This window comes from Tympanuchus pallidicinctus, unplaced genomic scaffold (genome assembly GCF_026119805.1).
Source record: "Tympanuchus pallidicinctus isolate F22 unplaced genomic scaffold, pur_lepc_1.0 scaffold8, whole genome shotgun sequence".
Lineage (NCBI taxonomy): Eukaryota > Metazoa > Chordata > Aves > Galliformes > Phasianidae > Tympanuchus > Tympanuchus pallidicinctus.
In genome coordinates this window covers 5,678,702-5,691,256 of record NW_026294802.1, presented here as the reverse complement: position 1 = coordinate 5,691,256, position 12,555 = coordinate 5,678,702, and the positions used below count along the sequence as shown (strand labels likewise).

The following is a 12,555-nucleotide window of genomic DNA, read 5'->3' as shown; positions in this document are numbered from 1 at the left end:
GTGCCAGAACAGATTTACTATTGGATGGTCCAGGGGCTTGGTCCCAAGGGGAAGAAAGGGGAAGGTGTTCTTGTATCTGATTGTAACCCCCAGCATTTTTATGCAAGCTCCAGTGCACATCAACAACTTGGCACCCACTTGTCAGTAGGCCGTTACTTGTTTGCAAGCTCCAGGCTGATTCATCCTACATGATACTCCTCCATTAAATGAAGTTCAGAATTTTGTCTGCAGTTTTTAACATTCGGAAAGAAATGGGGACACACACGTAGCAATACGGTAGACATCTCTACTGTGCTATAAAATTGACACCTCCATCTGTCATAGTGCATGCAATATAGTCATGAAAGAAAATACTTGGTGCTCTCTTCTCTTCACAGTATTTAAACTTCTATTGTAAAAGCAGCTTAAAACTATGCCACAAGACTACACTGTCCATCTTAACCACAGGCAACCTGTTTAGCAAGTCAGGCACTGGAACTTCAGTGTTTTTCCCCAAGTTCAAATGAGCCTGTCACTGAGACAGTAGACTTGGTCTGCTTTAATTTGCACCAGAAAGCTGGTAAGGAAACATTTAGAGCCATTTATTATGTGGATTAAATACGACTTATTTTGCAAAATACAGCATATTTTTCTGTTTGCAAATCAAACCAACTGTCTTTACATGAGCAGATTTACACAGTTGCAGTACACAGATAAGAGTTCATAAATAAAAATTCTACTCCGTATACCATGCCTAGCAATCCTGAAGTCAGTGTAACCTCCAACGCATATAAATAGCGTGGCTGGTACCGTCTTCACCAAAGATGTGTCTCCCGAATCTCTGCAATGATTTGACTGGCTCGCTGCAAGGCCTGCGCATGGAGAAACAAAAACACCGATGTTAATTGGTATTTCTGAAAAGATTTCTGAAGGAAGCAAGGATGGCAGTCAGAAAGCGTGATGTTAGTGTTTAAATCGAAGCCAGTCGTTTTCATTAGTGGTGATAACCTGGAAGGACGCTGATAAACAACTATGGAACCTCGCATCTGCAAAGGTCATGCAAGTGAGAACTACTACGAAACAGAAGATAGTGCTGAGACTTCAGCAAAGGTATAACTAAATTGTCTCTCTACAGATAAGAGAATTGAGTTATTTTAAAACTGCATTTCTGGTTATAAGTGAAAAGAACTCACTGCCGTTCTGAGCAACATTCAGATGCTCAAGTGTTCCCAGTAACATGCTTATGTTAATGATTCATCTCTGTATATACATACATAAATTCTCAAGAAGAGCAGATCTTTTCACCATACACAATTTTAATGCTTGGAATATCCCCCATAAAACAGAGGGGGAAACTGCACTTCTATTACTTCTGTATTTAGGTGCAGTCTCTACAGTCTAGCCTGCTGAACTTCAGAAATTTAAACTGTTTTGGTTTAAGCTCAATACCAACTAATACTGATCATAATTTTGGTCCAATGAAGCTTACAGTTAAGACACTTTCCCTCCTCATTCAAGTACTTTTATCATACAGTTGCAAAGACTAAACTTGCTACAGGCATCTTGGGTAAACAGTATCTCAGGGCATCTGATCTCTCAAATGTGCACTGTTTGAACAGATTGTGCTGTTCACAAGAGAGAAACACTTCTTACTACTTTAGTGAAGCTGCACTGTTATCTGAGAGGCATTCTTTTCTAAATAGGTCAGTCCTAAGGAGCATTTCAGCTGTAGCAGACTAATACATCACATAACATATAATGAAGAGATGAGGTTTTTTTTAAACACCAGTATGTCCCAAATTCATTGATACAGACATACACGGTGGTCATGATAACTGAGTCTCAACATTTCCTCTGCTTATACTATATGGAACTCTAGATCCACTAGCCACTGGCCTGTAGACTGTGTGAAGATGGGAACAATAGTTAAAAGACTGTAATCAATTTCCCAGAAAAGAACTACTGATCACAATAGAGAAAGTTAAATAAGAGCAAGTGATCAGGAACAAAATCTACCATTTACATGGCTTCAGCTTCATCAACTATTCCCATAAGGCCCTGATCCTTTCTGTCTTTTTTTCTTTTTAAAATACCTTCAGCATGTCAGCTGCCTCTTTTCTGCGCTGCGCCATGTCTTCGGATTCCGTCAGAAGGTCATCCAACAGCAAGGATTTGTACAGCTGGCCCACCAGCTCACTCTGAAGAGTGTCTTTCACGTGGTTCACCAGAAAATGCATCACTGCCTTTGGCACACTGCAAGCACATAAAGATTGTTTCTTCAGGACATAATAAAACCAGGCCTACATCAAAGAATTCACAACACAAGCAAGCAGCGACAGAACCTTGGCTCAAACTACCATGAATCTACCACTGACATATATAAAAGCTTTCTATCTCCAGTAAAGTATCCTGTGCAATTTAAACATCTCATGTCTTCCACATGAGATGGCTGTATTGTATATAAATATATAGTGTAGAAAGTACATGAAAAATAAGTTACTTTTTTTCCCCACAAAGGACCAGAAACCAAATCTCCACTATGCTAGGCATGACAAAAAGGCTATGTCACCCTAGAATCAACCTCACGTGCAAACGCAAAAGGAAAGAGTCAAGGAAAGGATTGATATATCTGATCTTAATCCAATACTGACTGCAGGATCCCTGTTCAAATACCAGACAACACAGCATAAGAGCAATTTACAACAGCAAATGGATTTGAAGTGTGCAAAATGTGTTATTTAGAATGGAAGCAAGCAATCAATGCAATTCAAGAACAATCCTTCAGGAAAAGGGTACAGAATCTGTAAAGCAACATTTTTCAGTTCTATGTTGGGCTACAATATCCCCAATGAAACCATGGTTTTAGCTCTGGATTTCCATGCTGCTAAAATTCCTGGGAAAAAAATAAATACAAGTACTGAAACTACTGGCACCTGATCTTCCCGGGGTCTTAAGGTATGTGTAGGAGTACTTTTCTGAAAAGGTGGAAGTAAAATCATTACACTAGAACAGTGCAAGAATCTAAGGATATAAATGGAGGGTCAAAAGTCAAATTACTGCCCCTTGGGTTATTTCATCAGAATAGCAAGCAGCAGCTGACAATGAAAACATCCATTGTTCTTCCCAATTGATAAATAAAAAAATATCAGTTTAAACCACCATTTTGTTGATGCAACACTGTAAGTAATATTTTACAACTAGAATAGTCTGGGATCTGACGTATACAGTCAGTAATGACTCACTGAGCAGTAATTCCACGTGATCTCATGTGCCCACACTGCTAAATTCTATCATACATCATTGGAATCATATTCCCACATTCGGTTGGGAATTTTCCCTGCTATGCTCTACTGCTTTTAGGCTCTTTACTGCTCAGCTGTGGAGTGACTTCTGGGAAATCATGATGAGACTACATAGGTCTATTAATAGTAAAATAATTAATTTTGCATCCTCTTTTCAAGCCAATGCATTTGAAATTCTACTAAAAGAAGAACTTAAGAAATCTAAAATATTTTGGGAGTCGCCTGGCTAAGAGCGAAAGCAAAACTCTGGTATCTATCCCAGCACAGCTCTGAATCTTCCAAATAAGAGAATGAATCTGCTTTGTAAGTGCAGTGTGGGATGGACATGAGTACAGTCTTTAAAACATTTCTTAAAAATATTTCTGAAGTAGGTCAGGATGTTTTAATGCATCAAATTTGCAATACTTGGCATAGCATTTTTGCTGCATATTTACTGCAAAGAATGTAAAGGGTTAGCCACAGCAGTCCCTATTTGAAACAAAAAGGACAGCAAAGCTAAGTTCTGCCACTGCTACATAACACCCAGAGTTCATTCCAGTTATTTGCTGAAAATCATCCACCTGAATTCTTCATCATCCTTTAGAAAAACTGCCACCTCCTAAATTGAACTAACTGAACCTCATACATCAATGTAACAGAGAATTAAAACTATTAGAAAAAAATCAAGTACTACTTCAGCCTTCTGAATGCTGTGAGGAGTGAGTTTTATAAAAAAGCAAGATTATTATATGATGCTTGAGATACCACAACATTTGTATGGTTTAAATACATCTAGGTTATGTTTTACCTGTCCTGAATATTCTTTCTGACAATAAGGAAATAAGATTTAATGAGCCGTTCAATCACTTCACAATCTCGCTGCTCACGGGCAGAAAGTTTGCGTGCAACAGGTACAGGCTATGTGAAAAAAAAAAGAAAAAAAAAGAAAAAAAAAGAAACCTCAAGTTAAATTCTGCTTATTTGTATAGATAAATAAAACTTACACTGGGGGAGACCAAAACAAACTATTGCTCTTTTAGTCTGATAATTTGATACACGTCATCTGTCTTGCAACACTACTCTGCTATTGACCTAGAGACGTCAAAATCCAGATCTCTGAAACTGAAAGGTCAGATGGCACCAACCAATTTAGTTTTTAAAGCTCACCAAAGGAAGTCAGTTCTGCCAAGACTTTAAGAATCTTCATCTGTTGTTTTTTTTTTGTTTTGGTTTTTTCAAATTTAAATCATTAAATTTTCCTCTGGTATGAAAAATGTCAACTTCAGCAAAAATGAATAGGCAGTTGAATTGAGATGAGCTGAGATTTGCTTCTGTTTTAGAAGTGATCTAGATAAGGATTTTCCTTCATAGAAATTGAAATTTCTGTGAAAGAAAGCCAATTATTCCAAATTGTAGGCTGAAACTAGAAAGGTTAACAAAGGGAGAAGAGAGAGGCCAGAGCTCCCTTTCTCTACAGTGGCCATTATTCATGAAGATATATATTAGTAGCAAAGTCACAACATAAATAATTCATATATTTTACTTCCCGAGCCTTAACTGCAAAGAGGAAGTATGCATCTTTCCATCACACTCACCACATCTAATAGGTTTACAGCATGTCCTTTTTGAGGACTAGCGGGAAGAGCTGCAGCAGGTTTTGGTTTTTCCTCTGCTGATCCCTCCTCTGCTTTTGAGGTTTTCAGCATTCCTCTCCAGTTGCCCGTTCCAGACTCCTGAGATACATCTCCTGCTCCAGCAGCAGCCTGCACAAACAACACATCAGAGAAAAACGTCAGAGTTAAAACTTGAACACTACAAACAAGATCAAATTTGTTATTAGTAAGCTATTGGTAAGAAAGACTCAATAAAAGATTTTCATGTGTGTATTTTTATTTCCATATTCTGCTCTTCTTAGCCCCCACTTTTGTTTTCCCTGTGGGAGACCAATTAGAAGGATACTTTCAATCCATTAATGAGAGTAAAATATCCCTAAAATGAAAGACTTTTTAAACTCGCATTCTTCCTAAAAATGGTATGAAATCTCTTGCACAAATAAGCTTCACCATTTACAGATCACTGCTGAAACACAGTCTTCCTAAATCTATTGGCTTTTACCACGTGTCCTTAGAGTAATGTAGCCTACACTATCAGGATCATTCAGAAAACACATATTAAGATTCAAGATTCACCAAAAGGTCTTGAAAGATCTCAGTGTATTTGAAGTCTTTGTATAGAAACCAAAGTTCTTTACAGTAACAGCTCATGAAATAAATGAAATATATGCATGCTTATGTTTCCAGGTACCAAAGCTATGAATGTATTTGTGTGGCCAGATCTCATGTTACAGAAAGCTTTTTGGTACCAAACGAATAAAAGAAAAATCTCCATCTTCTGGAAGCAGAGATAGCACTGTCTGGGAAGTAAAGTTTCCATTCCAGGGAAAGAATGACTTTTTTCTTGTGAGAAGAGGATGTAATACCCAGTTCTTACAGATTAGAAAACATGGGAGAAAAATATTAGTAGATTGTACACATTAGATCAGTATTAAAAGAAAAAAGAAATTATTTTCATGTGGAACAGTGTTAATTTTTGTTTTGCACCTTCCCATAAGCCTAGCAGCTTTTCTATTTACTACATAGAGTAAAAAAAACCAACAAGGTAATCTCAATGCTGGTCATTAAAGGCTGTGAACCTACTACTTACATTTTCCTTCAGAAATAGGAGGAGTTGAGGTAGAACCATCTATTGTGTTTATAACTAAACCACCCCTATAGGCTGATCTTGGGTCTGAAGAGTGAGGGAGTGGCAAAGGAAGTACACATGAGGAAGAAACCCAACTGAAACGTGCACATAAGTAGTCTTAATAAAATTGCACTGCTCTTCAGAGAAATACAAAATAGATTATAAGAATTCAAATGAACCTCCGTTAATAACAGATGGCCATTGATAAGGAAAGCTCCATTACTTTCTTTCTGATTTTAAAACAGCTATTTAAAGTGGCAAAAATCCCTACACCTCTCCCATCCAGTATTACTGTGGAGCATGATTTGTCTCCAAAGCAGTTTCAGAAAGCTACATTCTTTCATAAGAAACAGAGCACCACAGTATACACCACTTAATAAAGAAGAAGCTTTGTGGGAAACACAAACCAAATTTGGCAGTTTCCTGCAACTTCAACACTAACACTAACAACAACACTAACTTCATTACAGATCCCAATTTCTTTTTAGTTGTTTGCAGCATATTAGAACCAATAAAACTTTGACCAAAATCATAGTTAAAGTTCTACTAATGACTAGATTTTGACTTAACCACTTTGCTGAGGACAGAAACGACAGCTATGCACTAGAAGCAGAACATAAATACACAGTAAAGCAGAAAGCCTGAGTCTCCTTAGTTACTCCTACTACACAAATTTGTGACACTCCATCTTCTGTGACTCCAATGAAAGCAATTAGCAAGGAAGTCTTTACAGCACTTAGCTGTTATTTTACATGGCAACGGGTCTGAAGTGCAAAAAGCCGCTGCAGAATACATTTCACACATAGAAGTGAACAGTTAAAGTCAGACAACAAGGGGGCTCAAGTTTTAACAAATCCTGTAAGGACTCCCTGCAGAAAGCAGGAAACTCACATTTTTAGTTTATCTTCTGTTCTTCTTTAACTGTCAACACATCAAAAACATGCAGTTTAACAACCATGCTGAAAAACTTGGATTACAGTACCATTGCACCAAACAAGCAATTGACAACAACATATTACAACCAAGAGTTTAAACAGAAAGCAGTGGCTTTGCCAACCAGTTGCACATCTTTACCCACCGTTGTGCATACTGAAGTCGTGAAATGTAATGTAGTCTACACCCAGCTTGTTATTAGGGACAGAGAACTAAACACAGACTGCTTCCTGGAGTACCTGAAGTGCACCACAACATCAATTGGCATGCAGTGCTTATAGGAAAAATCAAGACAGACCTTGCCATCAGCCTCAGCAGAAGCAGCAGTAACAGTCTCCTGGGAAGCAGGTGGCAATGCACCTGGAGCTTTAGTAGACTAAAGAAGGTAAAAAAAAAAATGCAGGGAAAAAAAAATTCAACTGAAGACCACCAAATCTACCTAGCACATTCATGCATATATTTATGTGTTGGGTTTTTTTTTTAATAATCCAGAAAAGAAAACAGTAATGTAAATGGAGAAAAAAGCATGTTCAAGACAGGTAAGGGACTTCTGCTTTATCATCTTGTTCTTCAATTTCATTTCAGCTCTTACACTGATAATTTAAATATGAAGTCAACTAAAAGAAGAACAAACAGTACTGAAAGCAATTTCTAGACAGCTGCCTTAACCTTCTTGGTTAATCCATCACAGCTGCCTTCTACATACTAGAGGCAGTAATACTGAAGTCTGCTCTGAGACTTCATCATACTTATTAAGCTAAGGAACTTAAAGAATCGATTTCTATCTGCTGCAGTAACACTTACTATAATGATAAGCTTAAACCATATTCTGTGCATTCAAATGTGAAATACTTCACATAATACTAAATGCACGACTGTCTGAAATCCTATCTGATTGTCAGACCTATTTCCACAAGGCAACATTTTCATGATGCTTGGTATCCAAGCTCCAAAGATTGTACACAACTGGATTATGACAATCAACCAACAACTTTATCTCCTCTATCTGCTCCCAAAGAAAATACGGCTGCACTAAAATTGCAGTCTTAAGAGTGACTTTAAAAAACAAGTCACTATGCTGGCACAATAAATATTTTAAATCAGTTGTTTATCTTTTGGTATCAATGTCACAGCCTTAAATACAAGCATTCATGTTCTGACTTCATCTTTACTATCTGCAAACATGAGGCCTCATCTGAAATGACATTCAAGTAATGTGTGTAATATTAATATAGATTTATAGGTAAGTCCTCAGAAACCCTTGATTTAAAACCCAAAAATCTGCATCTTTGGAAGAAGAAAAAGCATTCTATTTCAATCTCAGGAAATCAAAAGAAAAAAAGTCAATACTTGGAAGCTTCCCAGCGTGTTACTAGGGCTGCACATCAAAGCTTCCAGCATTTAGATTAGATCAAAGGAGAATGCATTACACTGAAAATAAACAAAAAAATCAACATTTACTCACCTTGTCTCGTGGCACAGAAGAAGGCAATTCCCGTGCTAACCTGTTACGCCGCTGTTCCTTTAAAAATAATCCAGCAAGACTTCAATTATGCATCGCTCTGTCTCAATACACATCCAACATTCATATGTTACAGATGACTTCAAATTTTAAAAGACAAACAAACACTGATACTTGAATTTCAGCTAGTGCTTTGTAACTATACTACGATCCTATAAAAGCCTCAGTTTGGATAAAACCACTCCAATTATCAGATCAAAAGTAAATTTTCAACATAAAAAGCTTCTGCAAAACTTTTTGCAACACTCTTCATAATCAAGACCAGAGCCTTTAAAAAACAGGATCAAAGCTAAGCAGTTTGGCTCAGCATAGATTCCCTATGACCTTCAGTAAGCATTAAATCTTCAAAATTAGCTGGAAGGATTTAATTTCACATCCAGCATAGTTTACTCTGATTAGCCAAAAAGGAAACATTGACTTCACAACAAAACAGAATTTGAAGTGATCAGATCAAACCAAAATCTGATTTTTCTTGAAATTAGTAATTGATTCTCCACTGAATAAAGATAAGATGTTTTACATGCTCTGTTTCTTCAAAATGTTCAACGTCCTGTTCAGGAAGATGTTGGAAAAAGAACTAATTTAGCTAACAGACAATAAAACAATAATTTCATATGTTCAACTTGACAGAGTCCTAATTCTCATACTCACAGCAGTTTGTGTAGACACTGTACCTGAACTAGAATTTACCTTGGCAGACTGCTCTTCAATCAATTGCATAACCAGTCAATACAAAATATATAATAGAAAGCAAGAGGTTAGAACCACCCATCAGAAATGACAATATAAGCATTTAATGAAAGAACGTAACTGTAGAAAAATGTGTTGGATTAACAAGTGAACACAAGAATATTAGCAAGCTCTCATGCGAATGAATGAAATACTGCAATGAAAATAGGACTTTGGGAAAGAATTCCATCTACCACACTTGTATAGCAACTGCTTCTATAGGATTATGATAGCAATAGAGATTACCTATCAAAATTGAGTGTGCAAAACAGAAAGGCTACAGAAATTGTAAAACTATATTTCTTTAAAGTCTCTCTTCCGAACATTTCATTTAATAACCACTTCTCTGATGCCTATCTTATTTTTCAGAAAGACACAGAAGCAGAACTGTTTTCAGTAAAATATCAACCACTGGTTCTGAACATAACATGCAGTATAAATCTAATACATCAGCTGATCACAAAGTGTACACTCCACTGGAATATAATCAAACCTCCATACTTCAAAACATTCAACTATGCTTCATAGAAAAATTGACAAGTCTGTTCTGTCAGTAGTTATTTAGATTCTCATTTGAAAAGTCAAAAGATAAGACAGATTGGAGCAAGATATAACTTGTGATCATAGAAAATCCTTCAACTTATCCACTTTTCACTAAGCATATTGAACTTATTTTTGATGAAGATGTATTTTCTTACCTCTATGTTGTTATTCATTAACCCACAGGCATCAGCAAAATCTGGATGTTTGGTATTGATATAGGCTAACTCAATAGCCACTAAATTGTGAACCTGCAACGAAAGGATATTCACAGAAATTCAGTGAGTCTAATGGTAGCAAAGAAAAATGACTTACACTGATATTCTAATTGCCTAGAGCACAATACATTGTAACTGTCCTTAGCCAAAGATTGTTCTTACTGCCCCAAAGACATGAAGTTCTGACCTTGAAGAAAGCAAGAAAGGAATTCATTCTATCACTGCAACACACTCAGATATTCAGCTTTTCTTGAAATATGTATCAGTTTAACTTGTTAGCTTTATTAAGCTAACCACCCTCCAGCAAGAAATAAATAAACTCAGCAATTTAAGGAGTGTAAATAACACAGTCACAAGCCACAGTGAGAAACACTGCACTATTTGCACATAAAAGTTTTGTTTGCTTTTCACATAAAGATACTTTGTATTGATCTCCAACAAGCAGCATATCAGAAATTGAATTATCAGCTCTCATTTGACAAAAGCCATTAAAAGTGAAAACACTTTACCTTGACCTTCTTGAAAAAAATGAAACATAACCCTACCACGATCCTTTTGTTTTTTATCTATCTTCTTCTGTACTACAAGCTTCAAACAATGTAGCTATTAAATAGTTCACCATTATGAGTTGTGATTCTTTTAAAAATTTGGGTTCCAGACATTACAAAGCAGATAGAAGCATCAAGGAAAAGTCCAGAAAACACTTTTTCCAGCAACATTATAAAACATGAAAAATTACCATTTCATTTGTGACAGGAAGCCTTCTACGCAGAAGACAGGTTACAACTTCAACTATGGCATCGTGTAACTTGGGAAACCTCAGCAACTCCTAAAAACAAACATTTACTGATAAGACATTGGGGTTTTTTGAGGGTTGGGGGTTGGGGAGAGGAGGGAAAGAAGGGTGGGAAATGCCCAATAATTTAGAACATAGCTCAAACACGTTATTTTTACCTGTGTACTGTAATTACTACAATGCTGTATAATTCTTTGCATTTCTTCATGAACCAGCTCCACACAGCGAAGGCTGGGCTCTTCTAAACGTTTGATTTGCCTTTTAACCAGCAATTCAAATGAAACTTCAGGAACAAACAAGGCAGGACGGGGGCCCTAGTTTAAAAGGATGGTAAAAGTTGTGAAATTGTATGTTAAAACGAGGTATTTATATTCAGGAGTTTCTGGTGAAGCCCATAACAAATCAGGTCACGGTGTTCACACCCAGAAGAACACTCAGAACAGGCCTTGCCAATGTAAGAGTAATACCTGTTATAAGAATACTGAAACAAAAAAAGGTTTACAGACTAAAGACATACAGAAAATGCCTGTAAGACTGATTTAGTGTTAAATAATGATTAACCAGCACCCTTGTCAAATCTTGAGCATTTCTACCTGGTCTTATAATTATTTTCAGGTTTATGGATCCAAGTTTAAATAAAATTTATAACAAAGACTAAAACATTCTCTTCCTAATTTTCAGCAGACAGGAGAAGTAGCACAGTTTAGGGGCCATACAATTCTCACTGGATGACAGCTGGGTTTGCTTTTAAATATACTTGGGTGCAGTGTCACTGTGTCATAAATTAAATTATCCCTAACGCTGACCTTGCAGATCAATACAATTTATCAGCCACTAAATCCTGTGTTAGATTTACAGAAGGACAGCAGCATGCACACATTTCATTGCTGCAAGTATCTGATGTATTCCAAGTCTAAATAATTACTGACCACAAAACACATCCGTCTGACTGCACCAATCAAAACTCAATATAAAAGCTGACTTGTTTGTTCAGTCAAGTTCTAAGGAGTGAACATTCTTTGTACTGCAACATTTAGAAGTAAACTTACAGTGAATTCTTAGCAACATCGATTCCCACATTGACAACAAAACCAATCATGTAAATACTAAACTACTAATGAGTCACAGCCTTTAAAGAAAATGAAAATATCTGAACGTGTCCTAGCCTGCAGATCACACACTGAGTCTTCATAGCTAACACAGAAGTGCTTCATGCAAAACAAGTGCATAAGCAGTCCTTCATCACACTTTCTCATACAAGTAACAGTACAGGGCTGCCAAAGTTGGGCCTAAGCTTAATTTCAGCCTATTCACAACAGAAACAAGCAAGCACTTCCCTTAAACTTATTCCATATCTGATAAAGGCTGCAAATCTGAATGTTGTATTTTTCTCTTGAAATAACAAAAAGGAGGATTCAGCGTATTCACGCAAACTCATTCAGTTGTTGTTAAGTCCTGAAGCAGCATGAATTAGTTGAGATCTTATTTTGAATCCAATATATACAGGAACAGCACTTAGAACTACAGAGTAACACTCACAGTAGCATTTCTAATGGCAGTCAGGATATCAATTGTATTAAGGCCACCTAGAGGGTCAACAGATTCTAAGGTTCGTCCAAAGGTCTCATGAAAGATGTAACAGATTCTGGCTCCACCACATCTGAAACAGCAAAGTAACTGAAATTAGTAAAGAAGAAAAAAGCTCTCATTATGAACTTTTTTACGATTACTTACATTCAAAGAATATATATATATATTTTTTTACTATATTATACTCTAGTGTACTATTACTGCCAGTGTAAGTCAGCAGGAGTT

At 36.6% G+C, this 12,555-nt stretch overlaps 1 protein-coding gene across 4 annotated transcripts in view; it reads right to left on the bottom strand.

Moving 5' to 3' along the window:
- Nucleotides 1–560: 560 nt before the first annotated feature.
- Nucleotides 561–12,555, bottom strand: part of DNM1L (dynamin 1 like) — a 34,475-nt gene continuing 22,480 nt past the window's right edge. For 2 of the 4 annotated variants that reach the window (XM_052669401.1, XM_052669402.1), the window contains 10 exons: nucleotides 12,280–12,400; nucleotides 10,899–11,054; nucleotides 10,684–10,773; nucleotides 9,885–9,977; nucleotides 8,401–8,457; nucleotides 7,234–7,311; nucleotides 4,856–5,023; nucleotides 4,069–4,178; nucleotides 2,073–2,232; nucleotides 561–851 (listed from right to left, as the gene is read on the bottom strand). In XM_052669401.1, the coding sequence (XP_052525361.1) occupies nucleotides 795–851; nucleotides 2,073–2,232; nucleotides 4,069–4,178; nucleotides 4,856–5,023; nucleotides 7,234–7,311; nucleotides 8,401–8,457; nucleotides 9,885–9,977; nucleotides 10,684–10,773; nucleotides 10,899–11,054; nucleotides 12,280–12,400 (1,090 nt within the window). In that variant the 3' untranslated portion in view covers nucleotides 561–794. The remainder of the gene's footprint in view (nucleotides 852–2,072; nucleotides 2,233–4,068; nucleotides 4,179–4,855; nucleotides 5,024–7,233; nucleotides 7,312–8,400; nucleotides 8,458–9,884; nucleotides 9,978–10,683; nucleotides 10,774–10,898; nucleotides 11,055–12,279; nucleotides 12,401–12,555) is intronic. The other 2 variants (XM_052669403.1, XM_052669405.1) reach the window with 1 other exon arrangement.